This window comes from Acomys russatus, chromosome 4 (genome assembly GCF_903995435.1).
Source record: "Acomys russatus chromosome 4, mAcoRus1.1, whole genome shotgun sequence".
NCBI lineage: Eukaryota > Metazoa > Chordata > Mammalia > Rodentia > Muridae > Acomys > Acomys russatus.
Window position 1 is genome coordinate 6,718,311 of NC_067140.1, and position 20,459 is coordinate 6,738,769.

General features: G+C 44.5%; 1 protein-coding gene across 3 annotated transcripts in view; it reads left to right on the plus strand.

Annotated features, from left to right (window-relative positions):
• Rpn2 (ribophorin II) overlaps window positions 1-20,459 on the plus strand; it is a 108,765-nt gene that overhangs the window by 2,331 nt on the left and 85,975 nt on the right. Inside the window, exon 2 of one of the 3 annotated variants that reach the window (XM_051143666.1) lies at window positions 440-633. The exons of the other annotated variants lie outside the window; for them this stretch is intronic. Coding sequence (XP_050999623.1) covers window positions 440-633 — 194 coding nt within the window. The remainder of the gene's footprint in view (window positions 1-439; window positions 634-20,459) is intronic. 3 annotated transcript variants of the gene reach the window in all.

Sequence of the window (20,459 nt, forward strand, 5' to 3'; positions counted from 1 at the left end):
GGATTTAGGACCATTGATGTAGCCTTGTAATTGATTTTTAATTCTTTTAACTTGGGTGACAGACAATTCAGTTCTGCCCCAGGCTACCCACCTGTGATGTCATTGCCTACCTACCCAGGGCTGTGTAAAAGACAGACCCACCTCTCGCCCCTCCCTCTCACATCTCCCCCTCTCCCTCACCCCTCTTTTTTCCCCACCTCTTTCTCTTACCTTTCTTCTCTCTTCCTCTGACTCTGTTTCTCTCTGGGGTACCCATTCCCCCTTCCTTCTCTCCCCATGCTTATATAATAAAATTCTCCATATAATATGTTGCCTGGCATCTTATTTTTTAATTAATAAATTGATGGAATATTAAAAGTTGGGCTCCCAAACAGTGCATCGTTGTTCGGACTGTGACTAGGACAGTGTGGCATATACTTAAGAGCTGTTTTCTCCAAAGGTTCAAACACTGTCTTCCTGTTGGCCCTGACAATCATAGCCAGCACCCAGGCTCTGACGCCCACCCACTACCTCACCAAGCATGATGTGGAGAGATTGAAAGCCTCACTGGATCGCCCTTTCACCAGTTTGGAGTCTGCCTTCTACTCCATCGTGGGACTCAACATCCTTGGGGCACAAGTGCAGGATGTCAAGGTAAAACTGTCTTTCTTCTGTTCACAGTGTTTTAAGAGACCCTTAACCTCCTGGCTGTTTTCCCCTTGGAGACTTTGAAACAAACGCTGGTGTGAGGAGAACTGGTTTAATGAAACAGATACTTTCTTCCGTCTGAGAGTTTTTGCTTAATGTGTGTGGGGCCATGCTGGATGTTTCTAAGGGGAAAGGAGTGAGGAAGAGCCTTCAGAAACTACCAGAACTCCGTGAAACTGCTCAGTGTAGCATGTATTCGGTTTGTGCACTTTTTCATTGTTTCAGATTTATTTGTCTTATGTGTGAGAGTGTCTTGCCTCCAGGTATGTGTACTGCATGTGCCCAAGGAGCCCAGAGAGGACATCAGATCCCCTGGAACTGGAGTTACAGATGGTTGTGAGCCACCATGTGCGTGCTTGGACCTGACCCCTGGCTCTCTGCAGGAGCAGCCAGTGCTCTTAACCACTGAGCTCCACAGCGTACTTTGAAAAGTGCTGGGGGCTTGGCTAACATGTCATAAGGGAGCTCAAGATGGGGGGCTGACACGTTAATCAGTGACAGTAATTGTGTGGGCAGTTTGGGTGTATTTTACTTTGGGTGAGCAGAATACACTGCAATTGAAATGTTTTCTGGACTTAGGAGCAGCTAAGGGGTGTGTACTCATTACAAAGTCATGGACAGTTAGGCTGAAACAGTTTTCCTGAATATGCTTAGTTTTCTATGACTTCTTAGGAAATTACCATAAGTTTAGGAGGCTGGGGTCGGTGGTGGCACATGCCTTTATTCCCAGTACTTGGGAGGCAGAGGCGGGTAGATCTCTGAGTTCAAGGCCAGTCTGTTTCACAAATCGAGTCCAGGACAGTTAGAGCTGTTACACAAAGAAACTCTGCCTGGAAACACCAAAACCAAACCCAAACTCACCCATAGTTATCAAAATGGCTCAAGGAGGAAAGGCAGCTGCTGCCAAATCTGATGGGCCTGAGTGAGTTCAGTTCCCAGGATTCACATGGTGGAGGGAGAAAGCCAGCTTCTGCCAGCTGTCTGTTACACAGATCAAATGCAGTTTGTCAGCCTTGGCAGCAGGAACCTTTGCTGGCTGAGCCATCTCACTGGCCTTATTCATTAATCAACTAGTGTTTATTAATTAGAGTGTGTGTCTTTGATTTGTCACCGTGTGCTCTGAGAGATTTTGCTACGTCACAAATGGTGAAAGAGCTTTATGAATCCAGGCAAGTGCCCATCATTTAAGCTGTTGCCTTAAGACTCATAGTGTGTCTGGGTGAGATGGTGCACCCCTTAGTCCCAGCACTTGGGAAGCAGAGGTGGAAAGATCTGTGAGTTCAAGGCCAGCCTGGCCCACATAGTGAGTTTCAGGCAGGACTGGTGACATAAAGAGGTTGGGTCTCCAATGGGGCGGGGCTAATTACAGTGTGTACTACCTGTTTTCCAGGATCTCAATTTCATATATTTTGCCTGATTTTGTAGTTACTGGTAGAAGGGGTAAAGTCGATGCCTTCAATCTCGTTGCGGCCAGTGTCTTTCAATTCATGTCAGTGCTTATTCTCATATCTCCCCACCCGCTGTGTGTGTGTGTGTGTGTGTGTGTGTGTGTGTGTGTGTGTGAGAGAGAGTTAGGGAGAATGCACACACACACACTTCTTCTTCTTGGCTGTCTAGCATGATATACTCTACCATGGGTTAGAATCCGTCATCAGTATTATTTGTTGAGAGCTCTGTATGTGCCCAGTACATGAGTTATGTTCATGAATCTGTGTTGTCAGAAACATTTCCCTGTAGCAGAGGAGGAAACAAGACCTGGAAGAGGTTAATTACAGATGGTACCAGTGAGTCTGAATGTAGAGGTGACAAACTGCTTCCCAGGGTCACATCTGTGCAGAAGCTTGTGTTGTACACGAGAGCTTATTGAAGCACAACCACAGCCATTCATATACACTGCATCGACGGCTGCACCTGCGCCCTCACATTGTGCGCAGTGGTTTCCAGACCATCCAGCCCCAAACCCTGACGTACTGACTGACCTCGGCAGTCTGCGTGCAGCTTCTTCAGATTGCTCCCCGACCGTTGCCTCTCATTTCTGTCAAGTGTTTTCTGCCTGTATGTGTCTTTTCCTCGTGGTCCTGTGATCCTCAAAGGAAATTATTTTAGCCTGAAAGTAAGATCACAAGCATCAGTGAATTCACCTGAGCTTTTCTGTGAGAAGGGGATTATGTGGCCCACCTCACTAGACCATGATAGAGTACAGTAAAACCAGATTGTGCCACAGAGGACCCCTTCACAGGGCAGCTGCATTTACCATTTTTATATTGAGGGTTTTTGTTTGTTATTTGTTTATTTGTTTGGTTTTTTGGTTTTTCGAGACAGGGTCTCTCTGTGTTAACCTTGGCTGTCCTGGACTTCCTTTGTAGACTAGACTGGTCTTAGACTCCCAGCAATCTGCCTGCCTCTGCCTCCTGAGTGCTTGGATTAAAGGCGTGTGCCACCATGCCTGGCTATACTTTGTTTTTTGTTTTGTTTTGTTTTTTAAGAGTGAAATTGCTCTGCCAAGCAATGGTAGTGCACACCCTCAATCCCAACACTCAGGAAGGCAGAGGCAGGTGGAGCTCTGTGAGTCTGAGGCCAGCTTGGTCCACAACGTGAGTACAGGACACACAGGACTACACAGAAAAACCTTGTCTTAAAAAAAAAAAAGAATCAAAGTGCTCTGTGAAGGGGGCACTTGTCCTGGGTTCAATTCACAATACTGCAACCATCTAAAAAGGAAGGCCATTTAAAAATGATAAGAACCCGTTTTTTAAAACAACCTATGAAAATAGCAAAGACATCCAGGGCGTGGTGGCATGCCCCTTCAATTCCAAGACACAGGTGGCAGAAGCAGTGGATCTGAGGCCAGTCTGGTCTATAAAGAGAGGTCCAGGATGCCCAGGCTACACAGAGAATCCCTGACTGACTTAAAAAACCAAAAAGGAAGAAAACAGCAAAGCTGCAACAGGAACACTTGAGAAGGGCAGTCAGTGGCCAGAAAGGCCAACTGTAAGAAGCCGTCCAAAGGATTGATCTCCTTGTGTCATAATGGTGTATTTGTTACAGTGCTTATCTGACGTGGTCTTACTATAAGGTCATCAACTGTATTAAATAATTACAATAAATAAGCATTCTTAAATATGTTTAGGAAACCTGGACACAGTATATTTGCTATGCTGGGCTCACTGACTTACAGAACCAGCCAAGACCATGGGTCCTTTTTTTTTTTTTTTTTAACCTTTTCTGTCCATGAGGTCATGAGGCAGGTGCAGCTGAGACTTCATGAGCAGACAGAGATGACAATCCAGAAAGATGATGTTTCTCTTCTTGTCCCTTTGTTGAGGGCAGAAATGTCTCCCACAAGCAGGTTCCCTATCATGTTCCTGTGGCTGGGCCCAGCTTCACCAGTGCTTCCTGCACCTGCAGGGGTGACAGCCACTGTATGCAGGTGCACAGCCAAGTAGAGGGAGAACTGGACCAAAGCCAGGATTTCGCTTCCTGAAAGACCTGAGGGCAGTGGGTGCGGCCTCCCTTGCTATCACGTGACATTTTTGTTAGCTTTGTTTAAAAAAATCACTGTGTAATGATTGTCAAAAACCAGAAAAAATACAGGAGGGAAAAAAAGCCCGTGTCTGCATTTCTCGGCGATACAGCTGACAGCTCTGTTTACATCCTTCCAAATCTTTCATTTCCTTCTTTCTTTTCTTGCTGTGTTTTTTCTCTCTGTGGTGCTGCACTGAGGCCAGGCCTTGTGCATGCCAACAAGCATTCTACACCCAGCACTACAGCACTTCCTTCCTGTTATCACCCCTCCCACCTCGCTCACTCACCAACTCACCCCTAGTACTGAGAATCAGATATCAAAGCCAGGCCCTCATCTGTGCTAAACACTCTACAACTGAATTTCAGCTCCACCCGTCCAGATATTTCTGTGTACATACATTCATATAGACTTTTTTTTTTTTTAAACAGGGTATCTCAACATAGCCCTGGCTGTCTGGACTAACTTCATAGACCAGGCTGGCCTCCAACTCAGAGATCCACCTGTCTCTGCCTCCCGAGTGCTGGGACTAACAGCATGCTCCACCAGTGCCCAGCAGATGATTGGAAAGTTTTAAGTGTTGTCTCCGCAGTGATAAGGACCGAGTCCTGGTCCCCATACATGTGAAGCAAGCCCTTCAGCAGTACACGGGAACCTTTAACATCCTAAACTTTTCCAACTCAAAAATATTTTGTCTTTGATCATCTCAGGACCTCTGAGAAGTGGCTACAAATGCTCTCTAGTTGTCCTGCAGGATTAAGGTCTTAGTGATGTCCATTTTCCTCTTCAGGTGCCAGAAATAATAGGCGTTATCTGTGCCCGGCTGTCAATAATCACGCTGCCTAGTGTCCGGCAACAAATCACAAGTACTGTGAGTTTGTTTCTCTCCAGTCCTAAGTACACAGATGTAGTGCTCAGCCACCTCCTATGCCATCCAGTGCCATACGACAGGTAATAGAACCCTGTACAGCTTCTGCATCAAACTGGGCCCACAGCCCACCTCTCAGTACAGGGACACGTGGTTGCTAGTGAGATGCCTGTAGAGGAGTTTGATTCAGATAGGTCCCTATAGGGCAAGTGGACTGGATTCTTCAAAAAAGAGTAATGAAAAAAAGAGAGGAGCCAACTGGTGAGAAGCAACAAAACAGTACGACCCAGTACAGTGTAAGACTTTGGTTGGTTCTATAATAGAAACAAAAGATGTAAATGAAAATGGCATCTGTACTTGATTTGTTTCTAGAAGGGTGTGAGGGTTGAGATAGTGTCTTACTATGCTCCTCGCTGGCCTGGAATTCACTATGTAGACAAGGCTGTCCTGAAATTCACATACGTGCTGGGATTATAGGCATGTTGCCACCACACCTGGCTCGAGTAGATTCTTAAATTAATATGATTTACTTATGTGTAAAGTAATACTGTGTATGCAGCAGGATATCCAGGTTGTGAGAAGATAGAGACTAAAGCATGCACGTATTTTCAGCACTTGGGAATCTGAGGCAGGAGGATGGAGAGTTCAAGACCAGCCTGGCCTGCATAGCGAGAGCCTGTCATGTAGATAGAGATAGACAGCTAGCTACTAAAGTTGTTTAGGGGCAAAATCTATGATGCTGACATCTCACTTGCAGAATGCATTCAAGCACGATTTTGCCCCAAATAAATGCATCCATAAAAAAGAAAGTCTAAGAGACTGCTTCCTTGTAGGAGTTCAGATAGGGAGGATTTAAGGATCTTCAGTCAAATACTGCTTTAATACCTCTGCTTTAATACCTTCATGCTGGAGAACTCTCTGTGGCCTGAGCTGGCCATTCCTTATTTTTCTGTGTTGGGACTTTTCCTTAAAGCCAAGGGTGCATCCCTGTCCTTCCCTATACCCGTCCCACCTCTGTTCTGAGAAGCGGTTCACAACACTCCTCCCCTCCTCTACATGGCAGGTGTGACAATAGTAAAGAGAGGGCTGTTGTCCCTCCTTACCACACCTCTGTTCTGGACTAGCCAGAGTAACCAGGAAGCCACGCGCACGGGGTTACTTGAGGCAGTGGGATCCCTCCGGTTAGACGTTAGGTAAGGTGCTACGAGGAGTGGAGGTCACGGCTGCTTTGGCACACACAGAGAGAAGACGTCAGCAGCCTGCTGCCGTGCATCTTAGATCGCCTACATGAGACCGACGAGAGGATCGTTTTGTTGGCCATCCAGACACTCCTGCAGCTTGTCAGGATGCTGGACTCCACCACCTTGGCTGCCATGATGCAGACTCTGCTCTCCTTATTCGGTGATGTAAGACCATGACAGGAAAGCTTCTTCCCTAGGGGGCGGGTACCTACCAGCAAGTAGATATTGAAACAGTAATAGGCCATTTTATTTTACTTAGAGGATGGAATGTTTTATTTATAGAGGCCTTTTAGATCTTCTTCCTCAAGATCCTTCCAGATAACCTGTGATGTCCTGATTTCCTCAACTGATATTATCTGTTTTTCAGACTTGAAAAATCTTAAGACATAGCTGGGTGGTGGTGGTGCACACTTTTAATCCCCATACTTGGGAGGCAGAGGCAGAGGCAGAGGCAGGCCTTGCTGAGTTTGAGGCCAGACTAGTACAGGACAGCCTGGTCTACACAGTGAAACTCTGTCTCAAAAAACAAACCAACAAACAAATGAACAACCACAAAACAAAAAATCTTGAGTCACTTACCAAGGCATTATTAACCTTGGTTGGTAGGATGGGAAAGAGTTTGTATAGGAGAAGAAACAAGAAAAGAAATGAGTCAAAATGATGGACTGAACTTGTGTCCTTGTCCCAAATCACAAAGATTTAAAACACACACACACACACACACACACACACACACACACACACACACACACAGGGCACATGGCAGGCATCCTCAGTGTCTGCTAAAGTGAGGGATGTGTGAGGGATTAGCAGCAGTACTAGGTAGAGGCTTCTTCAGTCACAGGTGGGACTTACCCATTTCTTGTTTGTAGAGTTCAGAGAAAAGAGAACCAAGCACAGGTCTTGCTGTCTCCCTATAGAGGACATTTCTTGTCCTCAACTCCATGCAGTAGTGTCACTTCATGTTAAGACTGATGTCCCAGACTCCCTGGGGTTCTTGCAAACTAGTGTGAGCATGTTCCGTGAGCTGTTTCCATGTGACCCCTCCATCTCAGGTGAGACGAGATATTCACCAGAACTCCATGACTCTTTTCGGAGCCTCCATCAAGTCTGTGAAGAGCACGGAAAAGAAGAGTGTGGAAACCCAAGTCCTGGGAAGCCTGGTCCCCCTGCTTCTCTTCTCTCAAGATGAGGACAGCGACATCGCTGAAGTAATGTCAGTTTCTTTTCAGCCGTGAATAACTCACAATTGAGATGCAGCCCTGCAAAGAAGAATTTATATCTCTGAGGGCACAGACTTTGCGGTCACATTCTTTTTTTTTTTTTTTTTTTTTAAAGATTTATTTATTATTTATACAGCATTCTGCCTGCATGTACATCTGCAGGCCAGAGGGGGACACCAGATCTCATTATAGATGGCTGTGAGCCACCATGTGGTTGCTGGGAATTGAACTCACGACCTTTGGAAGAGCAGGCAGCGCTCTTAACCTCTGAGCCACCTCTCCAGCCCCATGCGGTCACATTCTTGTTCCTTACATCCTCTGGCACAAAACTGCATTTCATTATCTCCCTCAGTAAATTGTGGGAAACCAAACTCTCAATTGCTGTGTAGCAAAATAAGGCCTTTGTGGGGAAGAACTGTGTATTTTCAACAACTCCGTGTTAGTGACAAACATGTTCCTGTCTTTCAAGGACTCCCCATGGCCTTGAGGCATGTAGTGTGCTGGAGTGAAGGGGGAGAGAGCAATCTCTATGGACCATCTGGAGCCTTTATCTCTCCTCAGCTTTCCAAGGGCTTTGCTGTAAGAAGTGTGGATTTCACTTAAGCCACTGAATACTAACTGGTCTGTTTAGGCTGCGCATAGCGCTGTAGCTGTGGTCTCAGCTGCGTGGGAGGCTCAAGGCCAGTGAGGACAACTTATTAAGACCTTGTTTCCAAATCCACAAGTAAGATTGGCAAGACGACTCAGTAGGTAAAGGTTCTCGCTGCCAGGCCTGACATGTGGAGTTTGATTCCTAGAGCCCACAGGTGGAAAGAGAGGAACTGATTCCTGAAAACACACATGGAGACAGGGAGACAGACAGACAGGCAGACACATAGAGTCTACAAGCTTGCTCAGTCCACTGTGCTAACTGATGACCAGGTATATTGTCCCAGGGAGGAAAAGTTCAGACCACGAGGATTCTGGAAGAATTTTGGAGTTTGGTCTTTGTGTCCTCCATTCCTTCATGAAAATAAAAGTCAAACTTAAAAGCTTAGAAAGAGCCAGTGGTGGTGGTGCACACCTTTAATCCCAGAACTCTGGAGGCAGAGGCAGGTGGGTCTTTGTGAGTTCGAGGTCAGCCTGGTCTACAAAGTGAGTTCCAGGAAACATTTCAGACTTTATAGTAAAGTATAGCTCAGACTTTGTCAACCAGGTGATGGGAAAGCATGTCTTTGGGGTCACAGGTTCATGGAAGCATTGATGCCTCACCCAGCCTGCCATCGCTTGGCAATCAGGAAAATCCCAGAGCTGCCAAGGATCGGCTTAGTTTCCTACAAACGTGAACACCTTCTGGCTAAGTTGAGCTCTTGGGAGGGAGTTTGAGCATTACGATATAACCAATGCAACCTTAGCTTTAAGAAATGACAAATGAGTCACACACCTGTTCCCAACTGAAGCCCCCAAAGACCTGTCATCCTAAACTCTCATTGTGTCTCTAGTAAGTGCTTCCCTTCCTTTCCCTTCCCCACTTCTTTCCTTTCTTTCACATCTCTTTTGTGCTTTGGTTTCTTTTGGGATAGGGTCTCTGGTTGGGATAGGGTCTCTGGTAGCTGAAGCTGGTCTCAAACTCACTATGTAACCAAGGCTGGGTGGACTTGAATGCTTGATGCTGGATGGACTGCATTGTCTTGCCTCTGCCTCAAAAGTATTGGGTTTACAGGTGTGTGCCATTAATGCTTGGCTCGAGTGTGTGTGTGTGTGTGTGTGTGTGTGTGTGTGTGTGTGTGTTTGAGACAGTCTCACTATAGAGGCCAACCTGGCCTTGAACTTTCTTTCCTCTTGCCTTTTCCTCCCAAGTGTTGAGATCACGGTTGTGCTACCACACCCAGTTTATTTTTCCACATTTTAAAATTTAAGTTGTGTATTTCTATAAATCTTTCAGCATATTTACTTAACATTGTACTTATGAGATTTTTATTGTAAGGCTGTGGGTCATTTATTGTCAGTATTACGTGGAGTTTCATTATTTAATCTAACATATACCCCTTCTATTCTAGGACACTTAGTTTTCTGTTTTCCTGACTATAGTACAGTGGTGAGCACGTCAGTGCATGCATGTGAGACTTTGAGGAAATAAAAACCTAGTGTGGACTATCTGGATATCGTTAATTTTACTACACAGCTACAAATTGCTACACAAAGTAACTGAGCTAATTCTTAATTTCATAAATCTCCAAAGGGTTTGTTTCTGTTGCTGCTTTTTTGAGAGAAAGTCTCACTATGTAGCTCCAGATGACCTAGAACTGGCTATGTAGACCAGGCTGGCCTCTAAGTCAGAGATCTGCCCGTTTGCCTTAGTCCACTCAGTGCTGCAATTAACCGTGTGCACCACCATACCAGGTCTTTTTTTTTTTTTTTTTCTGGCTTTTAGTTTTTGGTTTTCTGAGGAAGGGGTTCTCTGTGTAGCCTTGGCTGTCCTGGACTTGCTCTGTAGACCAGGCCAGGCACAAACTCAGAGATCCACCTGCCTCTGCCTCCCAGTTCTGGGATTAAAAGTGTGAACCACCACACATGGCTCATACCTGGTCTTAAAAGAATAGTTTTGGCTCAAAAACCTAGTGGACTGAGATAATCAGTTTTGAGTGCTTTGGTGGCATTCTGGGAGCAATGACCAGAGGAGAGGCACACTTGCTCAGGGGACTCCTGTCTAGAGCATGGGCTGTGTCATCTGTACCTCACCTGAGTATCACACCTACTAGTTCTCACTTTTCCAGAGACCTTGCGGGCCCACGGGTCCTTTCAGCTCCCCAGGAGGAAGTCAGAAGTCTAGTTCATTCTCTTTCCTCAGCTCACCCAGAGTAATTCTGAAAATATCAGCCTTTGGTGTCAGTTTCACTAAGGAAAATTCACCTCAGGTAAAAAATGTTTGAAAATGCTGAGCTCTGATACTCTTTTCCTTCACAACAGGAGAGCAGACGAGTCCTAACTCTTTGTGCCTGGTTCCTGAAGTGGAAGCTGCCCCCAGAAGTGTACTGCAAAGACCCCTTCTACATCAAACCCAATGAAGCTGGAAGGGTCTGCAGATTCTTTGTATGTGACAGCAGTGGCTTTGGTTTTCAGTTAGCTTTTAATGGAGACACTTGGCATGCAGGAAACATTTCCCATCCCGTCCCCTTCAGTTTAGTAGTTGCTCTCTATGAACTGTTTAAGAGGTAGATCTTTTTCCTGTAGTTCCCTCGATTACTCATTATGTGTGTTTGCACACACATTGAGTGTGCCACAGTGTGCAGGTGGAAGTCAGTGAACAGCTTTCGAGAGTCAGTTCTACCTTGTGAGGCAGGCTTCTCCACCTCCCATTTCACTGTAGGATCCTGGGGTTTCATATCTGGGTTTGGTTTTGTGGGTTTCAGGGATTAAACTTGACTCCTCAGGCTAGCATGGCAAGCTCTTTTACCTCTGAGCCATTTCACTAGCCAACAAAGACACTAGTAACACACTTCTTCACATATGCAAAAAGCTGATGGTAAGGTGTGGTGGCACATACCCATAATCACAGCATTGAAAGGTATGGTCAGGAGGGTTTGTGTGAGCTGGACAGTGAGACCTTGTCTCAAAATAGTAATAAACAGAGGACCTATGAACCAGAAGCCCCCACTAATTGCATCAGAAACTATATGGTCAGGCTTACAGTGTCTAGTCAAATATTTTTACTTGGGCTAGTCTTGGTGGTTCACACCTATAATCCCAGCACTTAGGAGGCAGAGGCAGTGAGTTCAAGGTCAAGCTGATCTACACAGTGAGTATCAGGCCAGCCAGAGCTCTATACTGAGACTTCATCTGAAAAACAAAAACAACAAGAAATAGTCCCTGTGCGCTGAACTGAAATAATGGTGCCTTGTCTCCATGTTGGTAGGCCTTTGCTTGATACAGTGGATTGTCTTATCTTCTCTCTGAGCATGATAATAAGGCCTACGCAAGGGCTGCCACAGCGTGTGAGTTTACCAAGAAGAGGGCAGCATGTCACTAGCCCTGAGCCCCCGAGAGCATCTTGTCCTCACAAACCCAGCAGAGCCTACATGGCTCATAGCAGGGTCAGGCTTGATCCAGAGGAGCTTTAGAAGCCCATGCTTAGGCTTCTAGAAATGGGTGGAGTAGAGCCACCTCTGTGACTCTCTCTAGGAACCTTCCACATAGGTAAAAGCCAGATGCTCTCTTCTCATCAAGCTTGTAGGGCTAGGAAGCAAACCATAGTGCCTTTGCCTGTTGTATTCCTGGGTGTCAGGTCTCTGAACTTCAGCCATTACCTATAACAGATGCATTAATGGCAATGTGGTGTTCCCAATGGGTAAAAGTGCAAATTATCCATGTTAAATTGTAAGCTCTATGAGAAACACTTCTTATCTCCCCTTCCTGGTCATAAGGAACACCTTCCTTCCGAGAGGCTTTGGAAAGTGTACTTACTCATCCACAGAGCAAAGTACATCCTCTGTGTAGCAGGCCACAGCAACCCAGGTTTAAAATGTTCAGTTTGGAATCTTCAAACTATTAAGGAGAAACTAAAATAGAAACTCCAAGTGGAAAATAATGTGTGCCAAAAAGGCAGCTTGCAGAGTCCTCGGATCATGGCCGACTAGGCAGGAGAAGGCAGGGAAGTTAAAGCTCAGGGTGGTTAGAGTTGGGAAGACTGAGAGAGGGACAGAGAAGCCAAGGTGACATACAGGTGCCACAGACAGGTGTGCGAATGGGCGTTCTGAGGACTTAACCTTACAGGCGCTTGCTATCGTGACAAAGCAGCCACTGTGGCATTGACTGTAGTCATCCAGACACTGCTGTACTCACCGGCTACTTTATTGCTCTATATACTCTTTCCCATCAATGTAGGGAGAAAAATGCAAGGGGAAAATAAACATCCTAGACCAAATACTAATGTGTTCCAAGGAGTCAACACTTCCCATCAGAAGAACAGCTGTCTTGTTTATAGGTAAAAGAAAAGCCTTTCACTTGTGAAGTTGCTGTTAGCCTGTAGCCTCCTGTTGGTTGAGTGTCCCCAGCCCCTCTCTCTCCATGTATAGAATGTATTTCAAGTATATTAACCTACAGAGCCCTGTCTTGCCCCTCACCCACTCCCACTGATCCTTTTCTTTCCAAATAGCTTCTCCTACTTTGATGTCTTTTATTTTGGTGACTCCTTGAATTTAATTAGGTTACTATGGGAGTATGGGTAAAGGGTTATTTATAGGAGCCTGGGTAACTTACAAGTGACTACACTAAGGGAATGTTGCTTCCTTCACTTTACCGCTTGCAACAACCATTAACTGTGGGTGTAGGACCTCACAAACCCCTTACCCCAGAAACTGCCTAGAAACCCTTAAGGGTGTAAAGGTCCTCATAAGTCCTAGTGACAGGACAGCGGTGGGCCCAGTCCTGTGCCGATCTCATGCAGGCCACAAGTTCATAAGCACAATGGCTAGAAGACATAGTCAACTGGTGTGTTCTTTCACCTCCTCCTCTGCAGGGTTCGCTTAGGCCAGGAGGAGGAGACAGATGCTCAGTTAGGGCTGAGTACTCGACACTCACTCTAGTACTTTGGCCACTATGAGCTTCTCAGTAACTGATGCTTACAGAGAAAACCTCTGACCAAAGCTGAAAGCAGCACTAATCAATGTGCATAAACATATTTTCCAGGCAATTTGATGGTCACAACATGACTAGCAAAGCAAAAGCAATGCCTTGTCTGCTAGGGCCTGACCTCCCCAGCCACAAGCTTACAGCATCAGGCATGATTTTTTTTTAATGTAGGTGACCCCGGAAACATTTCGAAGGCAGAAGGAACCATGTTATTGACCAATAACTATTAGGCACCTGGGGATATTGTTTTAATATTTTAAACTGTTTAGTGAGTGTGTGCATGCTTGTTTGTGCACATGTGCTCACATATAGGTGACATGGCAAATACGTGGAAGTCAGAGAATGTGTGTGAGTTAGCTCTTCTTCCACTGTGTGGGTTCTGGGAATTGAACTCAGGTTGTCAGGCTCCTGAGCAAGCACATTAGCCCATATGGTGTTGCTGGCTCTTCTTTTCCTCCTCCTTCTCCTCTTCCTCTTCTTCATTATTTATTTTTTGAAACAAGTTTTCACTGTGTAGTCCTGGATGGCCTGAAACTGGTATGGCCACCAGGCTTGCCTAGAACTCAGACAGATCTACCTGCCACTGCCCCCTGAGTGCTCAGGTTAAAGATGTGCACTACCACTCATGGCTCTGCTTAGCCTCTGAGGCAGCTCACTGTGTACCCTGGGCTGACTTGGAGCTCATGGCCTTTCTCATGCCTGAGTTCCCAAGTGCAGGGGTCACAGGCGTGAGCCAGGATGCCTGCCTGGGATTCATTGTGCTGAATATGTTTGTCAAAAGGCCAACCCTGCCACCTGCTTATGTATTAAATGATAAAAGTGAAAACCTTTTTGTTCCTAGAAGTCTGAAACTGCCTGTCTTGTGTTCAGGGCTCTTATCAAAGTATACGGATCCCAGTGAGCTCACGATGCAGGGTACTGAGTGGATAGAGAGCCGTAAGTACTGACAGTGTTGGGTGGGGAACACACTCATTTGGAAGGTGTCTGATTCTGCACCAACAGAGTCTGGCATCTAAACTCTGGGTTATGCAGCAATAACAACACAAGTGACTGTAATTCAATTAAATTATGGTCTTATCTACATGTAAGATGCCTGAGGTCACAGTGTGATCCTGTTTGTCTGGAAACAGCTTTAATGACTGTCTTAGGGGAAAGCCCTAAACGTGATCAGCAAGTAAAACATTATCTTTCTAGAAATCTATTTTAACAAAGAGTGATGATGCCTCCACATACCTCAGAGACGGCAGCGCTGGTTAAGCAGCTGTGCTGTAGAGGGCAGGACATGGCACGAAGATACTTTAGTCATCTAAGGCAACCATCAGAGGACGGTTCCAGAACTGTCAGTGGGTGAAACTGTGTAACTGTGCTGTTCTGCAGATTGAGTGCTCAAAGAATTATTACTCCCACCTAAGAATCGTGGTATGAGTCTGGAGCTATAGCTTAGTTGCAGAATGCTTACCCAGAATGCACTTGAGCTCCAGGTTCAATCAGAGCTCTGGAGGGGACGGTAGTTATAGTTAGAAAAGGTAATGAAATGCAAGTGCTCACTCTCACAATCCAAAATCGCTACTTTCATAACCAAATTAAAAATCTAAACAATTTGCTTTTTTTAAAATTGAAGTGTTTATTTACTTAGCATGTGTATGGCAGAAAGAGAATAAACTCTAAGAGTGAGTACTTCTTTGTCCTCAGCCATGTGGGGTCTGGGGACTTAAGTCGGCTTGTCAGGCTCGGCGGCAAGTGCCTTCACTTACTGAGTCATCTTGCAGGACCCAATTCACTACTTTTAAAAACAGTGTAATTATTGAAACAGGTAGGGAATAAAGCCAAGATAAGGAATACAATGATAATTTTCTTAATATTAATTTTATGTCTATAAGTATTCTGCCTGAAGGTATGTGTGCCCTGTGCATGCCTGGTGCCTGCAGAGGTCAGAAGAGGACATCAGCATCTTCTGGAACTGGACTTACACACAGTTGTAAGCCAATATGTGGGTGCTGGGAACTGAATCCAAGTCTCTGCAAGGGCAGCAAATCATCTCAACCACTGAGCTATCTTTCCACCATGATCATGCCACTTCTCACTAAAGTCTACCATTTCTTCATCAATACATTCTATAACCACAGCAGCAAACCAGCCAAGGTTGATAGCTATTTGGGAGACTAAGGTAGGGAGATTATGAGTTGGAGGCCTAACAGGGCGACATAATGAAATCTTGTTTCAAAAGAGGGGGGGGGGGTGCAAAGAAAAGAAAGCCATGTAAATTATTCTCTGGGAGAGGATTTGTTATGACTGAATTTTATTTCTTACCTAAAATACTGGGGGAACAAAAGTTCTATTTACACACAGATGTGACTCAGGCAGTAATGACATATCATTCCATCAGACAAAACATTTATTCCTGAACTCGGGAAGAGGAGGCAGGAGGATCAAGGTCACACCAAGACCCCTGTCTACAAAAAATGGACAGAGTTTTGATTATATGGTTCCATTTGAACAACACTATTTGAAGCGAAAACAACGAATAGAAAAATGATCAGGAAGACATACCTTTTGTTTGTTTCCAGATAAGGCTTTTCTGTGTAGCCCTGGCCATCCTGAAAATTGATTTGTAGACCAGACTGGCCTTGAATTCAGAGATCTGCCTGCCTCTGACTCCACCAAATGGTGGGATTAAAGGCCTGTGCCACCACCACCCTACTGAAAGACACACTTTCAAAATAACAGCAATTATCTCTAGGTGGTAAAATCATATATGGCTTATGTTCTCCTGGTGCTTACATGTATGTTCTAAGTTTTCTATATAACAAATGTGTGTTTCTTTTGGTATAAGAAAACATAACAGCTACACTTTAAGTGGGTATGGTAGTTTGCATTTGATGTCTCACTACATGGTGGGTTAAGGCACAGGGATGGCTATTTAAATTCATCCTGGGCAACACAGGAGAGCCTGTCTCAAAACAAGACAAAAACAAGACTTTACAAGTTGAAAGATACAGGGGCTGGAGAGATAGCTCAAAGGTTAAGAGCACTGCTTGTTCTTCCAGAGGTCCTGAGTTCAATTCTCAGCAACCATCTAATATGAGATCTGATGCCCTCTTCTGTCATCCAGATGTACAGGAAGACAGAACACTCATGTACATAAATAAACCTCTTTTATTTTTTAAAGATTGGTTTGCTTATTATGTATATCTGCAGGCCAGAAGAGGACACCAGATCTCATAGATGGCTGTAAGCCACCATGTGGTTGATGGGAATTGAACTCAGGACATCTGGAAGAGTAGACAATACTCCTAACCGCTGAGACATCTCTCAGCCCCACAACTAAATAAATCTTTTTTTTTTTTAATTGAAAAATACTAGCCAGGCACTCTGGTATATTCCTTTAATGCTAGCATTTGAGAGGCAGAGGTAGGTGGATCTTTGTGAGTTCAAGGCCAGCCTCATCTACATAATAAATTCCAGGACAGCCAAAGCTACATAGTGAGACCCTGTGTCAAAAAACAAACATGAAAAACAAAACTTAGAAAGGAATAATGATTTAAGAGTTAATGATTTTTAGAGTAAGGTAAAAGGTTAACATTAAGCTGGATGGTGGTGGCACACACTTTTAACGCCAGCACTTGAGAGGCAGAGGCAGGTGGATCTCTGAGTTCCAGGTCAGCCTGAGGCCAGGCTGGTCGACAGAGCAAGTTCCAGGACAGCCAGAATACACAGAGAAACCCTGTCTTGAAAAAGAAACAGAACAAAACAAAACAAAACAAAAACCCCAGGTCTGGTGGTGTAGGCCTTTAATCCTAGCACCAGGGAGGCAGAGGCAGACAGATCTTCATGAGCTTGAGGCCAGCCTGGTGTACTAAGGGAATCCAGGACAGCCACGGCTACACAGAGAAAACTTGTCTTAAAAAACCAAAAAGAAAAAAGTAAAAGAAAAAAACAGAAAGAAAAAAGGGGTTAACATTAGACATAAGAGAAAAAAATAGTGATTTAAGAGTTACCCTTTTTAGGGTAAGGCAAGAAGTGAAAAGGTTAACATTAGATAAAGGTTGGCAGACTATTTAAAATATGGCTATTGCAAAGAGATGAAATAGTCAGCAAGTCAGGAAACAGTGGGTTTTACAGGTCAAATCTGGAATCGATTCAACAAGGTTCAACTTTGATGAACTTCGACAGCCTAGGAAAACACTGCCTTTTGGCCGCAGCTCCTCTGCTCTGTTGGCCTCTTGGGGTCTAGAGTGGCACTCAGTTCTAGAAACCTCCAGTCACGCTTTTCTTGCCTTGTAGATCTGAGAGCATGGCTACAAGACCCTGAGCCCTCTTTGCGTCTCCTCGCCTCCCAGGCTCTGTTCCGAATCCAGAGGGTGGGGTCTGAGTCACAATCCAGAGTTTCCTGGCTGAGGAAGCTCTTGGGCTGTCTTTATACTTAGAAAGCACACACATGACAAAGGTAAGATCAAGCTCTTTCAGAAACCACACATGTGACAAGCACATTCCATCTTTCTTCTACTTGTGTGCATATCTATGCAGGTGTGCACACAGGTGGAGGGCAGTGGACAGCTTATGGGAGTTCTTTCCATGATGTGCATCCCAAGGATCAAACGAAGGTTCTCAGGCTTGGTGGCAAATGTGCTTGTCCACTGAGTTGATCTCGACAGCCTGAATTCCCTTTTCTCTTCCCCATTTAGTCAAGCCCAGCAGGAAGCTACTTCCAGTCAGTTACCTCCAACAGAATCCCTACTTTAAAACCATTTTAGTAGTTAAAATACAATAGGGATGGAAGCTGTTGCTTTAAATTTGCAGATAAAGTAAAAATTGTAATGAGCTTTTGAGTTCTGCTAGACACCCACAAAGTTTAAGTGTTGATGACTGTTAGATAGAGACAGAGACAGAGACAGAGACAGAGACAGAGACAGAGAGATCCCAGGGCCACTCACTCAGTAGAAGAGTGAGTGCTCAGCATGTGAGTGGCCTGTGCACAAAGCCAATCAGGTCACACCTGTAACCCAGCACTTGGGAGGCTAAGACAGGGGAATCAGGAATTTAAGACCATTCTTGCTTATACAGTGAGTTTGAGGCAAGTCTCTACTTCATGAGAGTCTGTTATATTCTTTCAAAGCCCAAGATCTATATGCCCATCTTTAATCTCAGCACTCAGAAGGCAGAGGCAGGCAGATCACTGAGCGTTACAGGCCAGTATGGTCTATATAGCTCTTGAATCGAGGCTAGCCTGGTCTGCAGAGGGAGTTCCAGGCCAGCCAGGGATACAAAGGAAAAACTCTATCTCAAAAAAATAAAAAATCTATAAACAACAACAAAAAAGACAAAAGAAAAAATTCAAATAAAAGACAGTATTTCTGTGTTAGTACTGTAGGCTCTGCGGTCTAGGCTACTTGATTGTCAATAGTCTCAAAAACTAGTTACCAATCTATTTTTATATTTTCATACCTAATATTTTATAAAATCTCTCTCCGATTCCTTCTGAAGCCTGTGAGCAATAACAAAATTCTGACATAAAATGCTGAATCGATCCCAATATACAAAAGTTCCCACTTGTTTACTCACCATGTTTTTTTGTTTTGTTTTGTTTTTTCTCACCATCTTCGTAATTTCTCCAAGTACTGCTGCCAGGTCCTACATAGCTCTAAGTTGGAAACTAACTCTTTTCTATCCACTGTCCACTTTAAATATGAGTGGAAATATTCCAATATGATGAACTTTCCAAGAAACATACTAGTTCATGCTGGGTGAATACCTTGATAACTGCATGCGGGCGGTGGGAAGTGCCTCGGGGACACACTAGAAATGAGGCATTAAGTCTAACTTGTAGGCTCTTGTTTACTGAAGAGCCCTAAGCAGAAAGGCAGAGAACTCTCCAGGACAAGAGAAACCTCTTGGGGTGATACAGAGAAAAAGGAGCTGTGACAACCGGCAGATGAAGAGCTACAACCTATAGTGAACTGCATTGTTTGTGCTGCTCAGTGAGCAATTTGACTCTTTACTCACCCTCTTCACCCAACTGTCACTCTTATCTCTCTGCTGAGATACCTTAGGTACAAATGGTCTACGGTGCACAGTGAGTGGGATGTGGCACTGTGCTAGTGTAGCTCCAAGAGGTTCACTGTCCAGAAGAGGTCTTCTTACATCAACCCTGAAACAGTTTAGCTAAAAATGAAGACCCCAGTGCCTGGTGTATTCAGGAATGTCCACGCTATGGCCTGCAGGCCACAGGCACCCTAAAGAACAATGCTACATTGGATCCCTTGCTTAAGTCTTCAAGTCAGAGCCAAGAATATACCTAAATCACTACATGCCAAACTGCAATGCTAACTACACACACATTTGAATTACATTCACCCCTCACCATATTCTCCTTTGGCTCCTATTGAACTAGTCTTTTTTCTAGATTATCCAATAAAAATGAATAACAGCTTATTGAGAGTTCAGGATGAGCCTAACTCTAAGCACATTATAAAATTAACCCTTTTATTCTCATAGTCACTTCATTTTATTATCTTCAAACTCCCTAGGGAGAACTTTCAGTTAGCATAACTTACATCCCAGCAGTCCTAATGACAGCTCTACCAAAACTCAAGGGCTAGCATGGAACTGAGTGATTAGGACGCTGATATTTTACTATTTTACACAACTGATGTTTTTGGCTTGTTTGGTTTTTTTTTTTTTTTTTTTTTTCCTCTGTTTTCCAAGACAGGGTTTTTCCATGTAGCCCTAGCTGTCCTGGAACTAGCTCTGTATAGATGTCTAACAACCATCTATAATGAGATATGGTATCCTCTTCTGATGTGCAGGTGTATATGGAGGCAGAACACAGTGTATGTAATAAATAAATAATTTAAAAAACCAAATATCTTCAAATATTGAAATTAGAAGAGTGTTCGAGCCAGCTGTACGGGTGTACTGCTTTAACTCTAGCATTAAGGAGGCAGTAGCACAGAGAGCCAGAACATGGATTGCATCCCTTAGTCCAGAGCATGGATGGTATCCCTTACTCAAATCAGGGTCATTGCCCAGTGAACTGGTTATGGCTTCTATGCACATGCAGGCAAGGAAGACAACACTTATGTAAGGCCGTTCCTACCAGGGCTGGTTGTAGCAGAGAACATGTGTCAGATCTGGTGTTCAGTCTTCAGCACCGTGAAAATACATATAAATACATCTACTATATAATGTATCCTATAGTTGTTTATAGGGAAATTATTGTCCCCTATTGTTCTAACAGAAATAATGACACAAATATCGAAAGGGGGAAATCTCAGGGATGGGTGATTTAGAAAGAAATCAAGGATCCA